The sequence below is a fragment of the Notolepis coatsorum genome (assembly GCF_963971535.1).
Source record: "Notolepis coatsorum genome assembly, chromosome: 11".
Lineage (NCBI taxonomy): Eukaryota > Metazoa > Chordata > Actinopteri > Aulopiformes > Paralepididae > Notolepis > Notolepis coatsorum.
This window is the reverse complement of record NC_140175.1, coordinates 50,764,556-50,792,306: the sequence shown is the minus strand read 5'-3', so window position 1 is coordinate 50,792,306 and position 27,751 is coordinate 50,764,556. Positions and strand designations below refer to the sequence as shown.

General features: G+C 42.2%; 2 protein-coding genes across 2 annotated transcripts in view; both read right to left on the bottom strand.

The window, feature by feature from the left end:
• Positions 1-27,751, bottom strand: part of LOC311237293 (uncharacterized protein) — a 111,658-nt gene that overhangs the window by 43,234 nt on the left and 40,673 nt on the right. The window contains exon 5 of the mRNA XM_084325100.1: positions 6,581-6,776. Within this exon, the coding sequence (XP_084181226.1) occupies positions 6,581-6,776 (196 nt within the window). The remainder of the gene's footprint in view (positions 1-6,580; positions 6,777-27,751) is intronic.
• On the bottom strand, positions 19,584-23,219 carry LOC311236439 (uncharacterized protein). The gene is made up of 7 exons (XM_084324116.1): positions 23,093-23,219; positions 22,621-22,647; positions 21,643-22,133; positions 20,998-21,551; positions 20,815-20,874; positions 20,542-20,613; positions 19,584-19,833 (listed from the first exon to the last, which is right to left on the bottom strand). Exons 3-7 carry the CDS (start codon positions 22,128-22,130, stop codon positions 19,631-19,633), a joined length of 1,377 nt encoding a protein of 458 aa, XP_084180242.1. The 5' UTR covers positions 22,131-22,133; positions 22,621-22,647; positions 23,093-23,219; the 3' UTR covers positions 19,584-19,630.

Genomic DNA, 27,751 nt, shown 5'->3' with positions numbered 1-27,751 from the left:
TAAATTACTTTATTATGGCCATGTCATACATCTATGGATCGGCCCAAATCTCCCCTTTCCAATGGCAGAGTTACATCTGGATTTAGTACCACCAGGCGCCCGGTAGAGGGCAGCAAAGACGGTGAATGAAATCTACAGTAAGTACAGTTACTTTTGTATAATGTCGATAGCTCCACCATTTCTTCTACCAGATTGTGACGCATTTTTTTCCTGGACGTTCACAGAAAGGTAAAGAAACATTAACAATATATGTTTTATTTTATGGCAATAACGTTGAGGTTTGTTCACCCACACTGCATCTGAAAGAGTTCTGTTACAATTGTTTTAGAATAGAATAGAAATACTTTATTCATCCCGAGGGAAATTTGGCACTACAAATCGCTCACAGTAAACATTTAGGGAGACAAAACAAGTCACGAATGGAGAATAAAATAAGCCTAAGAATAAAAAATACCCGGACCGGGATATACATTTCCTATGTTATGTTTATACATTCTAATATAAAATATACAGTAAAATCTACAGAAAGTGTAATATTGAACAGTGTTGTTATGTATACACATTCTTATCTAAAATATACAGTAAATTATACAGAAGTCTACAGTAAGTGTAATATTGAACAGTGTTGTTTTAAAAGTAGAAGTCCAGGAAGATGGTAACCGTCACCCTGTGCTCAGTGATGCAGTGAGGCACAGTGATGCATTGTAAAGTCTGATGGCTGTCGGAATGAAGGACTTCCTGTGCCGTTCAGTGCTACATCTCGGGAGTCTTAGTCTAGCACTGAACATGCTCCTCCTGTCAGCCAAGTCTGTGTATAGTGGGTGGGAGGGGTTGTCCCTGATGGCATGGAGCTTAGCAAGGCTCCTCCTCTCCGCCACCACCGCTAGAGAGTCCAGCTCCACCCCTACCACATTACTGGCCTTCCTAACCAGCTTTTCCAGCCTGCTTGTGTCCCCCGCTCTCAGTCCGCTGCCCCAGCAGGTCAGTGTACAAGAAGGCGCCCGCCACCACCGACTCGTAGCACATCCTCAACATCCTTGTACAGACGTTGAAGGATCTCAGCCTTCTGAGGAAGTAGAGTCGGCTCTGGCCCTTTTTGTAGAGTGCCTCTGCATGTTTTGACCCGTTCAGTTTGTTGACGATGTGGACTCCGAGGTATTTGTAGTCCTCAACCATGTCCAAATCGACCCACCTGATGGAAACGGGGGTCACAGGTGTACTCCTCCTCCCCAGATCTACAGCCAGCTCCCCGGTCTTCGTGACATTTAGCTGGAGGTGGTTCTTTTCGCACCATGTGATGGAGTCCGCTACCAGTTCCCGTTATTCCTCCTCATCACCGTCCTTTATACATCCCACTATCGCAGAGTCATCAGAAAACTTCTGAAGGTGGCAGGACTCTGACCGATAGTGGAAGTCATTGGTGTACTGTAGACGGTGAAGAGGAAGGGAGAGAGGACTGTCCCCTGCGGGGCCCCGGTGTTGCTGACCAGTCTGTCTGACGCCTTGTAGGCGCACGTACTGTGGTCTGCCCGTCAGATAGTCAACAACCCAGGACACCAGGGGGGCCTCTACCTGCATTGCCTCCAACTTCTCACCCAGCAGCCCAGGCCGTATTGTATCAAAAGTAGGGCTGTCAGTTTATCGCGTTAATTCGATTAATTAATTACACAGCAAATTATAGCGTTATGAAAATTAACTAACATTTATTTAAAAAAAATATATATATATATATTTTTATCTCATTCATTCCATAAGAACGTAGAATAAACATTTACAGACTTTATTTTTTTTTCTTGGTATCTGATTCTAGGGACATCTATGGATCTCAGGGAATGTATTCCCAGTGTCAGAAATACTGTGTCTGTTACTAGGCTTGAGTAAATTGTAATGAACCAAATGAGAATATCAATTAAATTTTATTTATTTATTTTTTATCTTTGACTGTGAATAACACCATGCTCAAATTAACCAGACCTGAAAAATCTAAGCAAATGAATAAATGGATGATTAAACAGAAGGTTTTTTAGATACTGTGGTAATATTGCCTTTGAATTTCATAATTAATATGTGTGAATAAATTAGAGAACCATAATGCAAAAAGGAATGTGTACCCTTTCAACAGTAGAGGGTGTTTTAAGTGATACTGGTGTTACAGAAATAGTCAATAAACCCCCACTAACAAATGTACTCAGTACTCAGAACAAAGAGACAAAGGTCACACCTACTGTGACCAGATTACCGCAGAGGACAGCTGGTCTAACCAGAGACCTCATACTGGCTCTGACATTATAAGACAGGACAATCTATTAATCAACTGTTTAGTATCAAAAGGTCTCATATGATGTCTGGTATCAGTCTAAGAAAGCACTGACTGTACTTGGATGATATTAGACATCTATAGCCATATAGAAGGAATGTTAAAGTTATATATTATTCATTTAAGAGGAGATTTGACCACACCAAGGAGGGGGGCAGCCGGCCTCCCCCCAGAGAAACCCAGAGGTGGGGGCAACCAGCCCCAACAGGAAGAAAACACCAACCCCCCACAGAAGGCGCCCACAGGAGATGCATGATTGGATCAACTGTAATAGTGAACTGGATTCTATTTTGGCTAGAAGTTGGGTATATAAGGAAGAGACAAATTGTAATTCGGGAGCTCTCAGACCAAACACAACCCCAGGGGGTCTGTTGGGCTCCACCGCTTCGTCCACCCAGAGACTACTGTGAGCTGATTGCATTTTACGTGAGTAAATCATGGGAAACACCAATGGTTGTTTATAGATTAGAGTAATGTACAGATCCCTGATCTGTAAACCAGATTTACTCATGTATAATGTGTACAGTAAACCATGTATGTTCAAATTATGTTAACCAAGTGACTGTTTGATGTGCAGTATTGAGGTTTGAGATGCAAACCTGTTTGTTGATTCCTGTACACAGCAGCCATGTTAATGTTTTCTGATAAATCCTTTGTATGTAAAAGTCAACCTTTTATTCACTCTTGGCCCTGGTTCAAATAAATCAGCTCAGTTGAAATACAGTTCTGGTTTGTCTGGCGTACACGTTTTATTCCTCATCTGCTAAAGTCAGATGAGGAGACCAACAATTCTATCAAGTATGAATCTTTCCTCCTCCAGATAGTCAATCTCATTGTGTTGTACTACAATAACCTCAAATTATTGTAGAAAGTCTGTGGGAATTTACCACAATACAGTACTGAATTCTGCCATCCGAACACATGCTATTTTAAATATGATTATAGAATATAGAATCAGGCCTAAAATGGTTATTCGATTAATTAGATTCATTCATTACAAATCCTGTAATTAATCGCCTGACAGCACTAATCAAAAGCACTGGAGAAGTCAAAGAACATGACTCTCGGTGTTCGCCGGCTTGTCCAGGTGAGTGTAGGCTCGGTTCAGCAGGTAAATGACAGCGTCCTCTAACCCCAGTCAGGGCTGGATGGATTTTACAAGCAGCCATCAAAAGAGATAACACATTCTTACAGACCAATGAAAGCATTTGTTAAGTTAACAAAGAAAATCTACCGTTACTGTTAGTAAGCCAGTGTAAAGTTAAGTAAAGATATTGAGCATACATTTGTAAAACGTGCAACCCTAGTTTCACCTAGTGGTATGAGACGTATTCGTCGTATGGCTGGATGTACCAAACCGTGATGTCCGTACCGCGAAGTCGCGGGACGAATACACGTACCGTTACACCCCTACTTAATGGCATGAACATTTCCCCCTATCCAGCCTATTCAGATAAGAGAATTATTGCTCCATCATCCGCAAACAATTTTAACTTCCTCCAGTGCTAGAGCTAAAAGTGATTTGGCCCCAGGTACCCTAGTGTTTTTAACAACCTAATAGGTTATTTAAATGTCATAATGATTGCTGGGGTTTGAACACTGCCAATATGGAGTTCAGGTGTAAAGATAAAGGGTAATGGACTTTGCTGAATGTAGAGATGTTCTTACCTCTGGCCACGGCATGGCAGGGCAGAGAGCAACAATCAAATCCTTCAGACAAAACAACCATACAAGTCAGTTTTAAGTTCAGATTAAGGCCTCCAATTTATTTATTCAAAGTCCAGGGCCCTCATTTATCAACGTGACGTACGCAAAGATATGTGCGTAACCCGTGCGTCCGATCATTTCTAAGCAAAGTGTGGGATTTATCAATTTGAACTTGTGCTTGACTTTGTGCATATATTTAAGCACAGGTCGGACCATGCGTAGTTGACGCCGGTGGTAGAATATATTATTACAACAAGGAAATAAGCACTGACTGCGCTCCGCGTAACTCAACTCGTTATTATTTTGCGCATATATTGCAGAAATACGGGAACGTTTTGATTATATTTAAAAGGCTTTGCCATTGTTAAACGTAATAAGTGGAACCCCGAAGCTGTAAGCAGAATACAAGTCATATGAACACCCACGATAGTGTTCTTCACCCTTCCTATAAGAAAGAATAAAAACGCATTGCAACGAGAATAGACTGAGGTTATTTGTTGAGTGTATGTGTAGACAAAACCCTTGCAATAAATGTGTCTTAAATGAATGAAAAGCATACATGCTCTGAACACAGAGTATATATCGTGTGGGTGATATCATGACTTGTATTCTGCTTACAGAAGTTCACTTATTTAGTTTTACAATGTCAAAGCCTAAATCAAAACGTTCCCGTATTTCTGCAATCTATGCGCAAAATAATAACGAGTTGAATTCTAACAAAGAACGTATTACATGCTGGTAGGCTGATAGAGTAAACTATGATATGAATATGAATATGAATATGATATGATATAAAGGTATACTGGTCCGTCCGCGAGGATATCGAGGACTCGGATAGCCATTTGAGAATATAGGCTAAAGCGACGGCCTATAGCCTATACATATTATTTAATGTTTTCATAAGCGTAAAGATACAACAGCTAGATTAATGATCAAGTTAGTTTACTGTATGCAGGCTTCGCAGGGCTGTGTGTTATATGCGCAAATTACTGTTGCATAATGTAGGCTGGCTGCTATTATATGTAATTCATATAGGCTACCCAATACCAACAACAAAATAGATTGTATCATATGCCTCTACACACATTATATTATACACATCATATTATATCTTGGTTCGGCAGCGCCTCTGTGAACAATCTCTCAGTTTGCTCCATCAATAAACAAATCCAGTAATGTGAACGGGATTCCACTCGGTCAATGTACAGATAATCCGCGATGCGCATTTTGGCTGATAATGTGCCGGTGGCCGGAGTCTCATTCAGGCCTAATTGTATTTAATTCAATTGTAATGTTATTACTGGGGTATCTAAAACATCACAATGCAGATCAGGGTTATCCACTGAAGCCATAATGACTCTGACCAGAAGTACCACGGGCTCATGACGAGCGCACATAATAGGCATTGTAGAGCGCAGAGTTGGCCTGCTGAAATTGATTTAATTTGAGTCATTACAGTGCTTAATGTCGGGTCATCTTGTCATTTATTTCTGTCAATGTGCTGGTTCTGTAGCAGGACTGGGTCAGTCAACATCCTTGGCTCCCGGCGCACCGAAGATTATACGTTCAATTTGTTGGTTGGACCTCAGTGATCAATCTCGCTCTCAGTGAAGTCTCTCAGAGTTTGCTCGGGTTAGTCCACTTTTCCACATTTCATGGGGGTGTTCCATTACCGTATATGGTTAATCGGGGCGGTTCTGGTATGCAAATACGTGAAAGTGTGCACGAGCCTCAGCGTATAGAGCAAGGTGATATTTATCATGACAGGTGTGCGTAGGACCTGTGTACGCACGTGTGATAAATCCCGTTTTTTTTGTGCGTGCACACATTCTAAATTCTGTGCTTAAGTATGGAAATAGAACATTTTCTAAGGAAAATTGATAAATGAGGGCCCAGGTTATGTCTATATTCATAAAGACAGTAGAAGCTGTGTACTCTCAGGTGATGTAGAACATTCACACTCCAATATCATCATTTGAGTGGACTAAGTTGGATGTTCAAAATATTACAGACTTGCATAGTACATATTATTAGTGGCCTCACACACTGAATTATGACTGTAATACAATCAACTATGACTAGAATAGAATGAATGTACGGATGCAAACTATATTGGCCATGAGGTGAGTTACCATGCATCTCTTATGGAATTTGTCCTAATCCCAAGATCATTTGCCTGATTTTTCATAGCCATGGGCCATGGGTACTGATAACCAGTGAGGACTTGCAAGTGTGCTGCAAGGCACTTTGTCTAACATAGTACGTGCTGCCTCTGACAAACTACATATGACGTTTGTATCCTTTTTGGAAAGAATACAACCTGATGTTTACTGGACAATCACAGCTGATTCGATCCTTCCAAACTTTGAATTTTAATGTAAGAAAGGCATCTATCCTCAATAGTAATAATGAGTTTGTGCATTATTTAAGGCTACCGGTAAGTAGTTTGTCATTGGCATGGCGTACTAACAGCCCATGTTGCTCCCAGCCCTGTGCTGGCCTGCCCCTCTGCTGTGGGAGAGAAGGTTAGGAAGCTCTAGACTGAAGACCACTTACCCAATGCCACCTCGGCTCATCCCACCACGCGGGCCCCCGCCGCCGCGCATCATCCCACCGTGATCGAATCCCCTGCGGCCTCTGCCACGACCGTCCCCCCCTCCCATCCCCCGGCTATCCCCATGGGCCCCGTATCCACCAGCCTCAGGGCCAGAGTAGCCACCTCCACCGTTGGAATGGTCCTGTCTGTAGTTACCTGAAAAAAACAAAGAACAGTCAGCACAGGGTTAAGAGCCTTGTATGGAATTAATACAGGCACACAGGATTAAGAGCTTTGTATGGAATTAATACAGGCACACAGGATTAAGAGCTTTGTATGGAATTAATTAGGGCTGTCTTAAATACTTCGAAGCTTCGTTCGATGGCACAAGCTTCGAACAAAAAATCGAAGTTAAAAAAGAAAAATGTGTGTGTGTGTGTGCGTGCGTGCGTGCGTGTGTGTGCGTGCGCGTGGGGCCATTGGGTGGGCCGGGGGACAAATACACTGGAGGAAAGTAACCCAGCTCAGCCCAAATTATATCATCACTATTGCCTGTTTGAAGGATATCATCCTCAAACACATATACACCTACATGCCTTGTAGAATTCCACACATAAGAAAGAAAGATACTGGGATGAATAAACAAAATAGGAAATAAAATGTAGAAATGCATGCAATACATAAATAAATATGAATCTCCATATATGAAATAGAACATTTAGATAAGGTGCTACTGAGATGTTTTGGTGAGTTCTTTGTTTTTTTGTGGAAGTAGCCCTTCTTAAAAATGCATGAACATTCACTGATAATTGGTCTGTAGTGGAGTCTACAAGGTCTACATTGCCGGACCATGTAGAATCCGGACCTTGTAGACTGACATAATTCTGTGCATAGTTTAGTCTACACAGGCCATATTTCAAATAATCAAAATCTTACTTCATTCATCTTAAACATTCTTGATTGGGGGATTGGTAGTTCCCATGAAATCTGAAGTTGTTCAAACGACAACAGCGATCCACCTTGAATTAAATCACACAGCCGAGTGAAACCTTGTTGGCTGCGTCACGGTCACGAAAGGGGCTACTTAATTCATTAATCCAATCCACTTTATTTATAGAGCACATTTAAAAACAACAAAGTTTACCAAAGTGCTGTACAAGTCCCACAACATAAGATCGATTGCCAAAAAAAGCTTCGAAGGTCAGCCCTAGAATTAATACAGGCACACAGGATTAAGAGCCTTGTATGGAATTAATACAGGCATACAGGGTTAAAAAGCTATGTATAGATTGTTAGCAAAGGCCCAATCTGGAATCAGTACAGACGCACAGGTTTGGATTTGCACCAAGGGGAATAGAAACACTTTGAAATCAAAGAGATTGTCAAATTAATTCATGTCACATTTGATAAAAACTGTTTCAGCATTAACATACATTTAACATGCCGTTTTAGTGAGCGGTTAAGTGGTTTATAAACTGGGGTCTGGGGACCCCTAGGGGTCAAGTTATCCCAATGAGAATGTATATGGATAACAAATGTCCCTGTACATTTCCCTCTATTCACCGTTATCTCCCCGCCTACAGAAGGACAGATAGTTATTATTGATACACAATTCTGGACAATTCATATCCAAGTATAAAAAAAGGTTCTAAGATAGGTTCTAAGATATTAGGAAATGAGGGCCTGTGGGTGAATGTGTATCTATTTGGAGGTCAATAAAGCCCCTTTTCCACTGCATGGTACTTACTCTACTCTACATTTTCGGTTTTCCATTACCAAAGTACCTGGTACCAGGTACTTTTTGGGTACTTTTTCAGTCCCTGCTCTGTTGAGGTTACAAGCGTGTGCCAAGCGGGTAGAAGTGGTACCAGAAAAGTCACGTGAAACACTGCAGACCACTGATTGGTCAGAAGAGAGACGAGTCACTCGTTGGAGCCTCTGAACAAAAACAGAAAGTCACGTAGGATGTCATTATGTTTGCAGCAGGAAACAAGTGCAATAAACAAAAAAGGATACAGTCACTGTGTATTCTGCCTCATTTATTGATTAAACAAAACCGACATCAACACAATTTGCCACAGAGCGGAGAGTTTAGTCTCACAAAAAGATCGCTGATTAGTTAAGCTTGTTGTTAGGGTTAGGGACGTGTTGTTAGCCTAATGCTAATGCTAACGTTAACGTTAGCACGAGAGCCTAGGTAACGTTAAAGCTTGTAGAATAGACACAATGAGAGGTAACGTTAGCGTTAGCAGAATAGACACAACGAGAGTCTGGTTAATGTTGTTATTGATTGATTGATTGAAAACTGTGTTTTACTCTGGCTTGCCAAGCTCACGGACATAGCTATGCTGGAGCTCTCATGCTGATCACCAGCGGCCCCGCCTCCCCACCAGGGGCGTTTTTAGGGTTAGAAAACATTGGGGGCTTCAGCCCGGGGGGGTGGAACCCCCCCCCCCTTTTTTTTAATTTAGAGTAATTAGAGATGAATACTGAATAACTAGAATCATTAGAGGTTCTCAAAGTGAGGTCCAGGTCCATGAGAGGGATCTGGGCAGTCCCCATAGAAAATTCAAAGTTAACAGGACCAAATCATCAGTTTCTTATTTATTTATTTAACCTTTATTTAGCCAGATAAAACATTGATCTGGTCCAAGAAGCCCCAACAGGAGTACAAATATACATATATACACATATATATAATATATATACATATACTGTACATACATACACACATATACACCAATAACAAAATAAAAACACAGTTAAGAATCATACACATAAGCAAATAAACAAACAAACAAACATATGCACAGCCTATGTACAAAAGAAATAAACAGTTCATCTCTAGTCTTTACTGTTTTCTTCAATTGCATAAACACTCAAATCAAAATTATTACACAATTATCAAAACCTTACACTCAAGGAGCAAAATATAGGCCCAGATTTGCACCCCTACAATGTCAGCCTCACACTTTTTGCAAAACAATACACACAGTGATTTGCAAAACACTAAACACACTTGCATTACATTAGACACAGAATGTAAAATTACCACACATATGAGCCAATTGGTTAAACACAGCCATCAGATGCACAAACACACCATTGCTTAATTGTAGATACACCAATCAGGTTTAAGCACTATAAAAATGCAGCAGGTGAGTTCACCTGTCTTCAACCAAAATGGAAGGAGAGTGAAGTACTGTACACAGAGAACGTGAAAATATACAATACATTCACCAAACACTACACAAGACAACCAATGATGCAGACTGATGAAAATATACATTTTCTCCCATTTTCCCAGATCAGTCAACATGGAGAATCACAACAAAAAAGTATCTTGCCAGATCCAGCTAGGCAAAGAGATAATGTCTAGTATTTTCTGTTTAAATCTTTAAAAAAAAATGTTTTACTGTCATTTTAACCTGTACTGGATACAGTATTTTATGTTTGTCTGATATTTGCTGAGCTTACAGTGGTATGCACATAGTAGCATGAAAACTGGGACATGTATTGTTGTGATTCTCCATGTTGAAATGTTGACTGATTTGGTTATATGGAGAGAACATTTATATTTTCATCAGTCTGCATCATTGATTTGGGTATATGCGAGAAAATGTTATTTATTTCATCAGTCTGCATCATTGACAGGGCCGCCTCAGGGGGTGTGCGAGCAGTGCGGTCGCACAGGGCCTCGCGGGAAGGGGGGCCTCGCAAAAAAAAAAAAAAAAAAAAATGTATTTATTATTATTTTTTTTTTTTTTTTGCGAGGCACCCCTTCCCGCGAGGCCCTTTTTCATCACATACCTAAAATCTAGTTTTGATTATATGCTTATATATTTCACATTAGACACGTTTGTAGAATGTGTCTGACTTGTTCCTGGGTCTGCACCTGGCCTGGGTCACTATTGGAGCTCTGGTGCTCTGCAGCAGGCATTGGTTTCAACGAAGGGAGTGGTTACTTACATCATAATACGCCGCCGGAAACTTAAACGAAGAAGAAGAAGAAGAAGAAGAAGAATCAGCTGCGTTTGAATATTTTGCGCGTGCAGCTTTTGACTATTATGCTTAGTTATGCCAGCCAAGGTCGGTCATTATCAGTCGGTCAGTCACCAAGGAACGTTGACGAAAGGCGGGACAAATGGCCGGAGCCTTGTCATGATGCAGTCGGGATATAGGCCATGGCCCATGATGATGTCGGCTAGTAGCTAGCTTAGCTAAAGGCTATCTAGCGTTAGCTAACCTGCAGCCAAGGATGAAGAGGGTCGTTTGGCAGATGAACTTCGTCAACTCCACGCGGTTGTCTCCATCCTCTTGGACGTTTGGTGAGTTTTTAACCTATTCTATTAACTCTATTCTATTCCCGCCGTGGACATCGCTCTCTCTCTCTCTCTCTTTCACTCTCTGGAGCTAAACTGGCCGACTAGCTAATAGTACTACTAGTAGCTAACGGTGTGTGCCTGGTGTAGCCGCATAGCTTGCTTCTGCGTTAGCTAATGGTTAGCGATAGCCTGGTTGAGCTAACTGTTAGCCAGTTAGCTGTTTAGCTTCGACGTTAACTGCCGGCTGCGCTCGGCTGGGAACGTTCGTTTGATGCTATCAGTTAGCCTTGAGTTAGCTGTTAGCTTGTGCTACGACCATTGACATTAGCCGTGAGAATAGCAGGGGGTTCTGGCACTCTGACTACGACATCATCTTTGACAGAAGATGTAGTCGGGCCTGCACCATGACAAGGCTCTGGCAGCAGCTTATTTTTGTCCCGACAGCGAGAGGCCTTTCGTCAACGTGGAGACCTGTGTTACGGCCTTTCGCCCTGCGTTCCTTGGTGCAGGTAAGATTAATGAAAATGTCATGACATTACCCCACTCTTCCTTCCTTCCCCTCCCGAATGTTTTGTTAATAACGATGTTTTTTTCCAGGCAAAACATATGCTACTTCACAACATTTGGAGATACGACATGTGCTGTGTGTGAATGTCTTGGTCGTTTGTGTAGCTTGGGTAGCGTTGGGCCGTTGGCCAAAGCTGTGTGTGTCACAGTACCTGGCTAGCCTATTTAGCTGATGTCGGCCATTGGCTCCTTGCTGCTTTGGTTTCTCTGGTATAGACCCTCTTCTCTTTGGATTTAAGTGTTGATCTTTGTCCTTTTGGATCTCTCATACATGCTCTCTCTCTAACACACACACACATGCTCTCTCTCTCTCTCTCTCTCTCTCATACATGCTCTCTCTCTAACACACATGCTCTCTCTCTCTCTCTCTCTCTTTCTAACACACACAGTCTGCCTATGGCGGCCTTTCTCGATGGCTAGGCTGTGCTCGCTGAGTCTGTATAGTCAAGGATCTTCAGTCACAGTGCTCAGGTATTCTGCCACTGTGTACTCTCTGTTTAGGGCCAAATAGCATTTCAATTTCTTTCCAATGTGTCTCTCTCTCTCTCTCTCTCTCTCTCTCTGTACACTGTATATTGACTGTAGAACGGGAGCTCTCTCTCGCTCTCTCTTTTGCTATATGTTGACTGTATCATGCCCCGCCTCGGGCAGCGCTATTATTTAAGAATATGTTGACTGTATGAAGAAAAAAAAAAAAATATATATATATATATATATATTCTCCCAGGCGGCCCTGATCATTGATTTGGGTATATGTAGATAAAGAAATTATATTTTCATCAGTCTACAGCATTGGTCTTGTGTAGTGTTTGGTGAATTTATTGTATATTTGCACATTCTCTGCGTACTTCACTTACAGTACTCTAATAACTGAGAAGTAGAATTGCTAAATGTGTTTTAGGTTAAGCACAGCAGGGTGTGTATCTGGTTCAAACAGAATTAAGTCATATGAAACGTGTGTTTCATATGGTAACAAAATGTAGTTTTTATAAATTAGTGTATGGTTTTGACAAGTGTTTAATTTAGCAAAGGATCTGAGGTGTTCTGATAACAATTATCAGAACACCTCAGATCCTTTGCACTTTGTGTGTGGTTGTGCTAATTGTGTGTTTTGAAACACCGGGCCCCTTTTTTTTAAATCATGCTTACGCAATCGAAAAAAAACTGTATTGTGTGTTTCATTATATACATATGTTTCAGTCTTCTCATAAAAAAAATATTAGATTTTTGGGTCTTTTCCTGCCTTTGGTCCGCTTTGCATTCACATCTCAAATGAACCGCAGCAGGGTTCACTTGCAAGAGTGAATGAGCTTTCACACCACCCCAAACCAACCGGACTATCAGAGGAAATGAACCAGGGTTCGATTAAAGCTTATTATAGGACACTGGACATGGGTATGGATGGCTCCAGGTGCTGCTGCGTTAAAGTGCACATCTTCAATATCTGTACTATTTAAAAGCACAGTGCAGGACACACTCAAAGGTTATCGCACCTCAGAGATGGCAGTGGACATGTACGACACGACAAAGGCCATAGTAATGGCCTTTGGATTGAGGAACATACTACCAGCCAAAGGAGGAAGCAGAAAAGGATGGACGAGTATGTAGTTGAGTCATCTTGTGGCACAAGCTCAGACCTCAGCTCAGGAGATCAGCTGAGACAGAGACTGTTCTATCCAGTCGTCAACAGAATGCTGCAAGAGCTTGAGAGCAGGTTCTCATGAGTTGGATAACAACTTATGAGAGGCATACAGGCATGTTATCCAGCCTCAGACCAGTTTCTCTCAGTGGAATTGCTGCAACCCCTCGCCACACATTACAATATCCAACTATTGCCAGAGGAGATCACAGTTGCAAAGTGTTTCCTGGTCAGGACAGGCAGAGATGCAGTCCCTACTATCCAAAGTGTCTTTTCCCTCCTGGATGATAATAATAATAATAATAATAATAATAATAATAATAATAATAATAATAATAATAATAATAATAATAATAATAATAATAATAATAATAATAATAATAATACATTTGATTTATAAGGCGCCTTTCAGGACACAAAAAAAAGTCCACAAATCGGTGAATGAAAGAATTATAGGATCAAATGAAAACTACTTACTAAAAATGGATGTTTAAAAGTACTAAAAACCAACAAAAAATACCAAACACTAAAAACATTCAGCACAGACAATGGGGATGCTGACATAATTTTTTTTTTTTTTTTTAAATGTAAAAAAAAAAAGCCTCGGAAGCCCAGGGCTAACGACGCCACTGCTCCCCACACGGAGACAAACTGAGTACTTAGTACCTGCAGTGGAAAAGGAACGAAGTACCAGGTACCTAAAGCGAGTAGAGTAGAGTAGGGTAGAGTCGAGTAGGTACCATGCAATGGAAAAGAGGCTTAACAGACTAATGATCAGTGGTAATGTTGCAGTGATCTTACTGTACTGACTGGGTGGCTTGTACTCCCTCTGCTGGCCGTAGCTGCCTCCTGCACCACCCTGCTGGCCATACTGACTGGCAGGAGGCTGGCCATAGGAGCCTGAGGGAGGGGCATAGCTGGAGGCCTGCGGCTGAGGAGGCGGGGCCTGTTGCTGTTGGTAACTTCCCTGCTGGCCATAGGAGCTCTGCTGACTGTAGGCCCCCTGCTGGGCCTGGTAGCCCCCCTGGGCGCCGTACGAGCTCTGGTTGGTGCTGCCGGCGGAGGCAGCAGGGGCACTGGCATCATATCCCCCAGCTCCATAGCCCTGCACAGGCTGGCTATAAGCCTGGGGAGTGGCGGCAGCCTGGTTATAAGCAGCTGGAGGGAGAAAGAACAATATTCACACTGTGTAGATTTATATGATGCTCTACAGTCTACACTATGCTCTCCACCTTGTAGATGTAACGTCACGGTGACCAATCACAGCCACTCTTATTGTCTGGGACCAAATACAGTAAAAAGTGGGAATCTCTAGAATGGGTTTCGGGCGACGCTGTATACGGAAGTGGCTCTCAAGGTGACGATTAGACAACACTTTCTGTTGTCAGTAGATGGCAGCATTGGTTTAAAATTAAAAGGTGAAAATGTTGAAAACTACATGAATACATTTCCCAAGATCCTTAGCACAGGTCACTGGGATGTGTCTATTCTTCGACCTGATCTGAACAGCGGTAAACTGTTTACTGCGACCGCGAATGGTAAACTAATTATCTTACAGGTAGCGTTACATATGTTGTCTAAAGGGGGACATATGGTACAATTTAAGATTTTAATGAGAATCGGCATATAAAAGGACAACATAAAGCATTGTTAATTTGTAAGAAACCTCAATGAAAACGGTAATATTCGCTATTGTTATGAAAATGTGCTAGAATCCTATAAAAATGTGGACACATTTGGTCTACGTTCAGTTAGCGATACACAAGGCTCTACACCAGGGGTTCTCAAACTTTTTTATACCACGACCCCATTTTATTTAGGATTTTTTTTGGCGACCCCACACTTAACTCGATGGACGCCATACCCAAATAAAGTCGGGTTAACTCGCCGACGCTTGAGCGCCAAAGCAGAGAAAAGTCGGGTTTTCATCGTTATTTCTTTTATTCAATATTTCCATTCATTATCCATCCAGGGAGCCTGGTGTTATCATAGGGAATGAGTCTGAGATCGCAAAAGTCCAATACCGCAGCCTGGTAGGATGCGACCGGTATTGCACATCCTTTGAAACTCTGTATTGGGCTGTGTGTCGATTATATTTGTCCGGGCTGACTTTACCATGTCAGGCAAGGGGAGCGGTTGTCCCGATCGGCTTGAGGAGCGCCAAATGCTCCAGATGGATGATGTATGGCAGATTATGTTGGTGACACGATCGATACCAATACTGGGACTCGCGATCAGATAATTGGAATATTCTTTTTGGGGCAGATCCTAGTCAAGGTAAGGGCTATATGTAGGGATGGGTACCTTTCACATTTGAACCGATACGGTACCGGTACCGGTACCTGTGAATCGATACCGGTACCCACCGGTACCTTTTTTCGGTACTTTAGTCTAAAAAAAATTATTTACCTACCTCAGTCGCAAAAAAAAAATCCTAACTTCAAATAACTACAATTTCGACCGTTTTCGGCTTGCCATTGCTCCAACTGCTTTGTTGTTGAATCAAGTCAAATCCTAGGTAAGCATATATTGTGCGTGTGAACGTTGACATGAAAAAAAAAAAGAAAAAAAAGGTAAAAAAATACAAATAAAGTAAAAAAATAATTGGTATCTCACTTGAATCGATACTCGGTAGTACCGACGTGTTTCGGTTCGGTACCTCAAAAGAACCGAATTCGGTACCCATCCCTAGCTATATGATATCAATCTTGCGTTGATCAAAGCATGCCTTCATTGCGATCCGAGCGTATGTGTGTAACGCTAGTCCATAACGTATTCCGTTATACGTATACATAATAAAATTACTTTCAAAACAAATATTAAGAGATATCTTGCAAACATGTCAAGTATGTAACTGTTATCTGTGTATTATATATATATTTTTTTGTTTGACAGGAATGTTAGATTTTATAATGTGAATTTGTATATTTGTATTAATTTTTAATTTGTGTTTTGTTTAAATTTTTATTCGTATTCTTTGTTGTACATTTGTAATGTATTTTTTTTGTCTAGGACCCCAGGAAGACTAGAGGCTCTTTCATGGGTCTCTAATGGGGATCCTTTAATAAACATAAACATAACGTATTCCATTGGTGACTATCAAAGCATAAAAAAACTACCCCCCCCCCCCCCCACCCTTTCATGCATTCATGATGGAACATAATACCCATCATATTATGTAGCGTGTGTAGGGACGGAACGCCAATGCATTTAGTATAATACACGTTGGGGGGCTATTTAATTACCAGCCTCCCATGAATGACCCTAAAACCATACTTATATGCACCACGGTATAAAACGGGAATGTATGGATGAAAAAATTATTTCTTTTTCACATATCCATAGCTATAATATATAATAACGTTATAGCCCTGCAAACACTGCCACGTATTCCTATACTTTAACTTTAACTGGACGCCACGCATTAGCCTCATCCTGTAGTAGCTACCACCATCGCTGTAAGCGGTGGGAGTCGCTCACCTTGTTTGCAGGGCTATAACTATTTAAATATTATAGCTATATATATGCAATACTATGGCCCATTTGACATCGAGTATCTATGGTTCAAGATGTGAAAAAGGAATATTTTTTCCATCTATACATTCTCGTTTTATACCGTTGTGAATATAAGTATGGTTTTAGAGTGGTCTGGTGGGGTAATTCCTGGGAGGCTAGTAATAGCCTGCAACGCATATTATACTTAATCCATTGGCATTTCGTCCCTATACACGCTACAATTAAAATTTCAAATGCATATGATCGGTATATTATGTTCCATCATGCATGCATGAAAGGGGGGGGGGGGTCATTTCTGATTAATTGATTGTCAATAACGGCATTCGTTAGTACAACAGCATACGCTGATCAGGGCGATGGCAATGAAAAAAATGCACAACCAAGCTAAAAATGACATTAAATTGCCCTTACCTGTGGCCGATGATATTCCAAAAAGAATATTCCAATTATTTGATTGCCATCTGCTAGATCGTATGTCCATTTGGACCACGCCACAACCCCCCACAGCATAATGAATCTGGCATCCCGAAATCGATTCAATGCGATCGGGTGAATATATATATATATATTTTTTTTTTTTTTTTTTTTATCTTTCTTCCCCTCTTTTTCCCGATTTTTCTCCCATCCCACCCTTCCTGGTTGTTGCATACTTTCCCCTACTGTTGGTCCGGGAGACCGGAGACTGTCACATGCTTTCCTCCGACGTATGTGCAGCCTGCCGGCAGGCCAACCTCACCGGGGAGAGTGTAGCGTGTGGGAGGCCACACTATCTCTCCTTAGTTCCAACCCTTGCTGAGCAGGCGCCCCGACCGAACTGTAGGGGTCGCTGTCCACAACGCCCAGGACCCACCCTTCAGCTTTCCCACCCTCTGATACAGCCAATTGTATCAGTGTGAGAGGCCAGCCAAGCTGATAGCAACGCCGGGAGCTGGATTCGAACAGGCGAATCCAGTGTCTCCCGGTGTTGGTGACGAACGTAATCCCCCTGTGTGCGCCACCTGCCCCCCCTCCGGGTGAATATCTTGATCCACATTACAAGAAAACTCCGCCCGGATGACTTTGAGTCAGAAAGGAAGTGCGACATCGGCCGCATACCACCAGGTGGCGGTATCGGACCGTTGCGATCTCAGACACATTGCCACACAGCCTTCCAGGATGATTTATGAATGGAAATAGCGAATAAAAGAAATAACTATCATAATGAGTATACTCGTTGGCGTCCAACGTTTGGCGGGCTATAACGTGTATACTCATCGATGGCGGGGAATGAGTTAAAGCATTGGCCTTTTAACCACACAGTACACAGCGTCCTCTGGCGCTGATTGAGTTAATGTATTGCGTAATTTCAGCATGGAAATAAGGAATATCAAAATAAAAGCACATGTTTAGAAAGAACCAGAACAGAACATGAAGAAAATGAGCTCACGTGCGCTTTGGCAGAGATCCGCTTCTACTCTGAAAATCCGCCCTCACAGAGGTATGTTGATGCAAAGGGGACAAGCTTCATCAGCGCAGCATTACACAACACTGGGTACTCGTTCCGGACTGATATCCAGAACTTTGCGAGGGCCTGTCCAGTGAACTTGACTTTCAGTAGCTCGTCACACGAAAGATCATTGAGCGCCTCTCCTGCATTCTGTTCCTACAAAAAGCCATCAAGCTGAGTAAATACCCCCAAATCTCTGCTGATTATCCTGGAGTGCCACTAACGGAGTTTCCAGCTCATTATCAGCACATTTCTCTGCCAATGTGTTGTTTTTGTCTGCAAGGAAAAACCGCGCTTCTTCTCCGAGTTAACAAAGGCGAATACTCTGCCTCGAGATTAGCCACCTCACTTCAGTGTGGTATAGCAGCTGGTTATGCGCAGAGGCAGAGCCCATTTCATCACGGCCAACCAGCAACGCTTCTGACAACAAACCTATCCATTGCGACTCCAGGTTACACACAAAAGACCAGACCCCCCTCCCGTGATTAGAAATGCGCAGGGTGTAGTGAGATGTGTATTGGAATACGTGTGTCGGCCTCCATTGATGAAGGGGCGAGACATGGCAAATACACACAGCTGCCGGGTGTAAAACTCGATCTTAGTGATGCACCGATGTGAAAATTGTGGCCGATACCGATATTAATATTGCTGTTCTGGCCGATACCGATATTTACCGATGTCGATATCTCTGTATAGAATTTTTTTTTATGATAATCAAATAAAGAGCTATTTTCCAAAACGCATTAAAACATTTTTTACTTTTGTAACTTATTTTCAGAAATGACTGATATTTTGAAACTATTTAAGGCCATATTATTATATATAACGTCACAGTGCCCAAGTGCGTCCACCTTTTTATAGGATTCTATCACATTTGCATAACAATAGCGAATATTACGTACCTTGCGCCGTTTTCATTGGAGTTTTTTACAAAACAACGCTGTTTTATTTGTCCTATATATGCGGATATCATTTAAAAACTTAAATTTTACCATTTTAGTTCCCTTTAGACAACAAACATAATGCTAATGATGCACTTTAATTATGATAATTAGGTGGCCATTCACGGTCACTGTACTGAGGTGACGTGAGGGCGCATTCATAGTTTAACGCTCCTGTGTTCAGATCGCATTTTCATCAACTTTTACCGACCTGCTGACCTGTGAACTGTGAAAAAGGTCTTGGAAAATGGAGTTCTTTTGTTTGAACCTGTTTTCATCCTTTAAAATCAATGCTGCCATCTACTGTCAGCTGGAAGGTAGTGTCGTTTGTCTACCATCTCATCTCAGGAGCAAACAACATCCCCATTTTATTTGTCTAACAAACAAAATATTAATCACAATCACTTGTCACATTAACATTTGTGAGTACATGTGTTTTCAACAAAAATATGACAAATTTAACACAACAGCCAGCACTTCATAAAATTTTATAAACATTATATAAAAAATACAATAAACATAACTTGGAACAATAACTATTTACAGCACACCATACATATTTATAAATTTTTTCATTCGCTCACTCATTCATACACTCATTCATCCAAACACCAGTAACACCAGAAACTAGCATCTTCGTCCTCCTCCTCCTCCCACTGGACACACATGGTGTGGAACCATTTGTGACAGTTGTCACACTGGACCCACGACACCAAACCCTCAGAGTCCACAGGGGGGTTCGCCTTTTTACACCGGCCACACCGCCAGATCCCCAGCTTCTGCCTCTTGGTGGTGTGACCTGCAGTTAAAAAGAAATTTATTATTATGACGCTGCTTGATTACAATATACCAAGGTCCAATAATAAGTAAGGGATAATGTATAGCTACGAGGTCATTGTCGCAAAATAATTGACCGACACGGAGTTTAAAATACAGAGGCGCAGCGCTGAGGTGTTTTAAACGTCAGTGAAGGTCAATTATTTTGCGACAATGATCGAGTAAAGCTATACATTATCCCGCTTATTACATGGCTAACTTACTAACAATATACCTAATTCATCGACAAGACTAGATCAAATGAAGACGCAGTTGTTCTGTGGCTCTGTCAGCCCAAATAAAGTGATTATTATTATCGGCAGCCGGCAGGTCTCTGGTCTGATTGCATGACTGAGTGCAGCTGTGCATATGCTGAGCAGCACTGATACAGTGTTGTAGTGGGCTTGATTGCGAACAGCTGCGCACAGCGGTCATTATTGTCCCACAGCGGTCATTATTGTGTGATAACGGACCTCTGACACGGGCTATTGACCAATCACAAGCAAGCATTTCGGCGAATGTGAAAACGCCATGTAATAAATATGAATAACTATCTATATAGTACTTTTCACACATGGACCACAGTTCAAAGTGCCCCACAGCAATTTGTATAAAATCAGCAAATTTTTTACAAAATAAATAACAATTCATAAGTTTGCCCTGACAAACTCAAAAAACATAAGTAACATGCCGATGGGTGTCGTGGGTCTGGCGTGGGAGGAGGAGGATGTCGATGCTCCTGTTGGTCCAGGAATACAGGAGGCTGCAGACACAAAAAGGGAGCACCACTCAAAAAAATTATTTTGTTTGGTTTGGTAAATATTGCGCTATGAACAGTCTATCAGTGTACTGTGTGTGTGTGTAGGCCGTAGGGGCAGGTACAATAAGAGTTTTTCTTCCTGTTCCTTTTGGCCATGGACATTTGTAGATCGTGTTTTTTTCACAGTTGTTTGAAAAAGCTTACGGTGGGAGGGAGAGGAAGTTGGCTGGGACACCCGGTGGGACTGCGGTGGGACTGCCGGCTCTGAGAAAATGGTTAAGAAACAATAAAACATGATTATTTATTCATAAAAAAATTTATACTTTTTTGCTAACTGAGAATGTTGTCTCCCAAATAACTGTTAAAAGAAAACAAATAAATAAATACCATCCATTATGGCTGTTGGGGAGGAAGAGGTGGAGGGGTGGTGATCTTCCCCTCTCAAAGCAGGCAGGCGAGTGCTGGTGTGGAGGCTAGAGGCGGGCAGCAGACTGTGGGAGGCAGAAGAGGGGGGCATGGAGGCTGAGGGACCGGCGATGGAAAGACCGGAGCTGGTGGTGGGAGCGGCCCCGGGGGACACTCCTCTTCTGCGGCTGGGGAGAGAGCCACCACGCGGGGTACGGGAGGAGGTTGTGGGAGTCCTTAAAGTTTCAGCCCGCTGCCGCTGTCGGTCTGCCCTGGCCAGAGCTCCTGCCTCGGCGCGGGCGGCGCGGTCCTCTGTCTCATCGATGGCATCCGTCATCTCCTGGGCGGTGAGCAGGCGGGCCTTGGTGGTGTTCCTCCTGACCTTTCCAGATCTTCTTGTGAACTCTATCTGGGCCAGGAGTTGTCCCAGGTCCGCTGTGATCCTCCCTGCTGTTACAAGGGGGTGGTTGAGGTAGGGGTTGGGGGGTGAGTCCTGGACTAGAGCACGGGGGCTGGGTGGGGGGCTGGGAGGGGGGCTAGGAGCACGGGGGCTGGGTGGGGGGCTAGGAGCACGGGGGCTGGGTCGGGGGCTAGGAGCACGGGGGCTGGGTCGGGGGCTAGGAGCACGGGGGCTGGGTGGGGGGCTGGGCTGGGGGGTAACAGCAGGGTTGGCTGGCTGCCCTCCCACGGTCAATGGTGTCCGGGATCCGGATCGTGAGGCGATGGTGTTGCCTCTCCCTAAAATTGATCCACCACCCCTGGCCAAGGGATGTTTTTAGGTTCCCTGGGTGACGGAGGTTATAGATGGCCAGGGCGTGGGCCAGGACCTGCGACCTCGTCAGCGGAAACCCATAACTGGCAGAGTACAAGCAGTACTCCACCAGGGAACTCTCATCTTCAGGGGTCAGATAGGTGCCCCGGCCGATGTTGCAGGCCAGAGACACCTTTCCGCTGAGTCGGTCGATCAGGCTGGACTTAGGGACCTCGAACAACGTGGCTGCCCGCCTCGCACTCCACCTGCCTGCTCTGACCTCTGCAATGGCCTGATCCATGGCCTCCTGGGTCCACAGACGCACCTTCCTCTCCCTCTTCCGCATTTGCCGGATATTAGGCATGCTCTGCAAACACACAAAAATATTTTAAACAAGAAAGTAAAATAATATGAACTTTATTATTATTGTACGACTGACGAGTTTATTTTATTTGATTTATTTAGCACATTATTTAAAAAAAACAGTGCTAGGAGGGAACTTATGTGAGTGATTTATGATGAAATTAAATTAGATTTGAATTGTTTTTTTGAATATGGATAAGGAGGTTGTTGACCTCAATGATGAATTTAGTTTATTGCTATGGTTTGTTGGATATGAGTGAAATTCTGATGAAAAGATGCAGAACAATGGAAGGTATCAAGAACATCTTGCCTTTTGTTAATGAACTTGAATATGAATGAGCATGAAACCAAAATGATTATGCTGAAATATTACCAGACATGCAAACACACACACAACCTTACCTTCACCCAGTTCAGCATGGCAGCCTCACACACACACACACACACCTCCATTCACCTGTAGAGAAACAAACAAGCACACACAAACCTACCGTGTCTGCTGTCTGACTTTGTCACTGCTTCAGATGTTTTTTTATACAGAGATTGAGAGAGAGAGAGAGAGAGAGAGAGAAAACCAGTTCATTATTTTCCCCGCGAAAATTATTGTTCTCCCTTCGATTATTTTCGCGCAACCTCAGTTCATCACTCGTTCAGACAAACTTAGATCTCTTATTAAGATTACAAATGTACAACACATTTCGTCGGACAAAACACTGGCTATATATGCTAGCAACATAACCAAACAATCTGACTTCATCTTGGGGCGAGTGGGAGTTCGTGTTTAAGGAACAGGAAGCTACTTTTACTTGGAAATCAGCGTCGCCCCGAACACATTCGAACAATTATAACGTTGCAGTGGTACAAACGTTCACATCTAGTAGTCTTTAGATGACTAAATATAGATGAATACTCATGAAATTTGATATATATACTCTAAAATAAGTATGATTTCATATCACCTACCTTTCGACGTGAAAATCTGGTGGGGCTGTGAGGAAAGATCCAGAATGCCGCGCAAGATGGGGCGTGACCGAAGTTGGGTTTGGGCGTTCCCAGATAAAGAGGGTGACCGGGATTGGTTTACGTTCCGTTATATATAGATATTATATCGGCCTTATCTTGATATCGGACCGATACCGATGTGTAAAACGGCCATATCGGCCGATATTATATCGGCGGCCGATATATCGTACATCACTACTCGATCAGAGTTTTTCTTTTGTTGCCAATGCGCGACCCCACTGTCACCGACCGGCATTTTCATAGGCACAGGGGGCAGCATAAAAAATAAAAAAAAATATATATATATATATATATATATATATATATATATATATTTTTTTTTTTGCTTTGAAATATTATAGTGAAATATTTTGCACTGTTGTCGCATTTATCTTGTTGAAATCCTCCCACAACAAACATTATTACGGTCACCATTGTGACCAGTGGGATTAATCAACACATTTTATTATTTATTTTTCTATTTCATTGAACATTGCACAGGGGGCAGCATAAAAAAAAAAAAAAAAAAATATATATATATATATATATATATATATATATATTTTTTTTTTGCTTTGAAATATTATAGTGAAATATTTTGCACTGTTGTCGCATTTATCTTGTTGAAATCCTCCCACAACAAACATTATTACGGTCACCATTGTGACCAGTGGGATTAATCAACACATTTTATTATTTATTTTTCTATTTCATTGAACATTGCACATGTTAAGACTTTAAGTGCCGAAAACGTGTTTAGGCGTCTTTCCTAGCCATGCTAAAGTTGCCGAGGACGCCCTAACTCGTCTTTAATATCAATATTTCAAAAATCTATGATCGGAATCATATTTCCCCTCTGCAGCCTTCACACACAGTTCTGAGCTCCTCTCAATCCTCTAGCGGTTCAAGAGCGCCATCTGGTGGCCGATCGGCAGAAGCGCCAAACAGGAAGTCATGTGGATGAAGTGGTGATCACCCATATTACTTCCGGGCACTCGCTATAGGTCCCGGGACTCGGGCTCGACACAATACATAGCGATCCGTTGCCAATAACTCGATAAACAACATGATTTGGACGTATATACTATTATACAACCTGGAAATGGACCGGGTATTTCGACATCCCATAATGGAAAACTGTCTACCCCACGCTGATCGCCCAACGGCCCGAGGAGACTGGGGTGAGTTTTAGCGTGTAATATTACCGTGTTCGATACTAACTGATCTGATGAACATATGACCCACATTAGATGAATGGTATAACGCTGCCCACGGAATTATAAACGCCCCCTCGCCCATCCGGTCAACATCAGATGACGTGTAGTAACTTCCAGAAGTCCGTCCAGTTGGAATTTTTTATATCGCGCCGATTGCTATCAAACTGTATTTCATCATCAATATAATGCATTTGGGGCTATAAATCACGTTCTGGAGAAAGCTGCAGAAAGAGATGAAAACATACTTATACCTTAGACCATATTTTAGTATGAATATGTGAATGAAAAAGTTTAACGTTGCTACACCATGAACAATACATATAGGACCTTGAATGGGCCCTAATAATGGCAATCTAGCAATAGAATTTAAAAAGTTATAGCCCTGCAAAGAAGGGGAACTTCTCCATGTTAAATAGAGCTGGCAACGGATGGTATATCATGAATTTAGCCTTAGGCAATCAAAGTGTTAAAAGCCATTTTTTTTTACTCAAAATGTGAGTATTACCAACTAAGTCAACTTGTGTTCTTAAAACAATGACAATAAACATAGTTTTATTCGGTTGAAATAGTGTGGTTGTGTACTTATTATGGATTGAAAACTGAAAACCTTAATGCACAGTAACTGAACTCAATATTTTTAAGTTCTGGTAACTTATTATTATTTATTTTTTTACAGTGTAGTCTTGCGATCAATAAACATTTTTTAAATGTATATTCCTGTAGTTTTGACATAACCAGATTTATCATGACATGAGCGTTACTACTATGAACAAAACAAAGCCAAGACAACAGTTGTGACTGATAAAGTGACCATATTTATTTTTCCAAATAAATATAATTTGAAAGAAAATTCACAATCCGTCAATAACTTATAATACATCCAACCTAACAAGTCACCTGCAACATCACCACCGCTAGGATGGTGTGTTAAAAGCCTACGACGATGCGCGAGCTGCTAAAGCTGCTGTGAATCCAAAGCCAGCTACAAAGGAACCCGCGGCGCTTGTACCTATTGACGAGGCGTTTGCTAAATTAAAGAAGTTTGACAGAAATGACCCAAGGGCTCAAGCCGCTAGCTTTTAAGCAGTGCTTGGTGGTGCAAATTAACCTGGCTACTACGGAGCAATAAGTGACTGCGTATTAAACCAAGGGTTGCATCACAGTCATGAAAGGGGCTAGATTTGCAGCAGCTTTAGCTGCTCGCGCGTCGTCGTAGGCTTTTAACACAATAAGCAGGTGACTTGTTAGGTTGGATGTATTATAAGTTGTTGCCCTTTTCCCTCCTCGTGGAACCTCTGCATTGCATTTGTTACAAATAGCAAGCAAACTTTTTTCCTCTGAAACTATTCCCACACTACTGACGCCATCTTTGTTTACATCCGCGCTGCTTCGAAACTTACGTGGCTACGTCACAGCCAAGAAACGGGAGGAGCCTACAGTAAAAACAAACGCCCTTCATCCCAATTCACCCACACCACATTTTTTTTCGTCCAAAAAAATATATTATATTATCGGAGCTATCAATAACGTTATCGGGTTTATCGGGATGACGTCATAATTGCTGATATCGGCCCGATAATTATCGTGCATCCCTACTCCAAATACAATACCTCTCCTATCTCTCCACTGCTCTCTGCCTCCATATGGGGCTGCGTGCGGTTTACACACACAAACACTCGCCACTCAAGCCACTCATGCACACACGCGCACGCTCTGTGCTCTTGCCGTTCTCTCCTACTCTCCTCTCCTCCCCCATACGGGGCTGCGTGCCGTTTACAAAACACACACACGCCACTCGAGCTGCTCATGCACACACACATGCACGCTCTGTAGGGGTGGGGGGGAAACATCGATATGTAGTAGTATCGCGATACTTTGCGTGGCGATACTGTATCGATACAGGGACGCCAAGTATCGATATTTAAATTAGGAAATTGTATAAGCAACTTGCATTGTTCATTTCAATACCTGTAATAGTACAGTAGTCCACACACACATGTGCATTCAGTTAAGTTGGAATATGACTGTAATACAAACAGTTCAGTTTGTCAGGTACATGCAACAGAGATTACAGTGTTTACATCTGCTTGAGAAAATACCATGTTCTGCAATAAAAATTATTGAAGTGAGATGAACAGACTGAACTTTATTTTATTAGATAAAACATGTTGACAAAGTTTTACTTTGCAGTTGAAAAAAGGTAATAAATTAAATAAAATTTAAAAAAATCCGCATTACTCAGCGTATCGCGATATATTTAGTCGTATCGTGACGCAAGTATCGCGATAGTATCGTATCGTGAGGTCTCTGGCGATTCCCACCCCTAACGCTCTGTGCTCTTGCCTACTCTCCTCTCCTCTCTGCCCCCATACGGGGTTGTGTGCTGTTTACAAACACACACACACACACACACACACACACACACACATGCTCAGTGTTGGGAACTAGGCTTAATGTAGGACCTACTTCCAGTGATGAAGCTAAGCTAGGCTAACGGTCCAGGCGTTCCCTAAGCCTATAATGCATGCAAAGAGACGAAAAATGTATGCATCTTCTTGACTAACTCCAGAGAAGATGTTAAATAAGCTAATTTCCCAAAATATTGGAGTGTTCCTTTAAGCATCGACGGCCCTTTATTTCAGTGTGTTCAAACTCTGTAACTCCATTACATTAGCACTAATTTCCTGTTGTGGAAGAAAATGCAGAATGTTTCCTTTCAAAAGAGACCAGACTCATGCACATGCTATAAGTGGTTCAAGAATAAATCCTCAAATAACTTTGGGTACGCAAACGACAGGCGTTTTATGCAAAACTAGCCCCATGCTTGCCCGATGGATAAGAGGTTAAAATGTAACAGCATAGACAGAGAAAACTGCTTAAATGGAATATTGTCCACAAGCCAGCAGCAGCAAGCGTGTGATCGTCAGCTGACAAAACAAACTACAATGTAGGCCTACAGAAGCTGTGGTAGTTCTAGGTGACATACCTGGCAGCATGGACAGCAATGTTCACAATATGATTTAAAGGGGACATGTACTATAAATGTCATTTTTCAGTCTCTAGCATTGTATTATAGTAATAGGAGTTAGTATCAATGTGTTTTATGTGTCTAAATACCATATTGGCGGATTGCTCCGATTCAGCTCAGATAATTTCCTGCTCCAGTAAATTAGTCCATCCTGATTTGAAGGCCTGAGTCACGTCATTCAGGCTCTGGGTAGAAGACAGTGATGTGATTGGCTCTGTGGTTGTAGCTAATGCCCGCCCACAATCTACATAGACGATACACGCAGACTAGACAGCGAGGCAGTGAAACCCGACACCTCTGCATACTCTGGAGGGAGAGAGAGAGAGAGATAAAGAGGGAGAGAGAGAGAGAGGGAGACAGAGAGAGAGAGGGAGG

Coding starts and splice junctions, on each gene's coding strand:
- LOC311236439 (XM_084324116.1), bottom strand. CDS start 22,130: ATGCCTAATATCCGGCAAATGCGGAAGAGGGAGAGGAAGGTGCGTCTG. Junction 20,614..20,814: donor AACTTCCTCTCCCTCCCACC/GTAAGCTTTTTC, acceptor TTGTGTCTGCAG/CCTCCTGTATTCCTGGACCA. Junction 19,834..20,541: donor CAGACCCACGACACCCATCG/GCATGTTACTTA, acceptor TTTTAACTGCAG/GTCACACCACCAAGAGGCAG.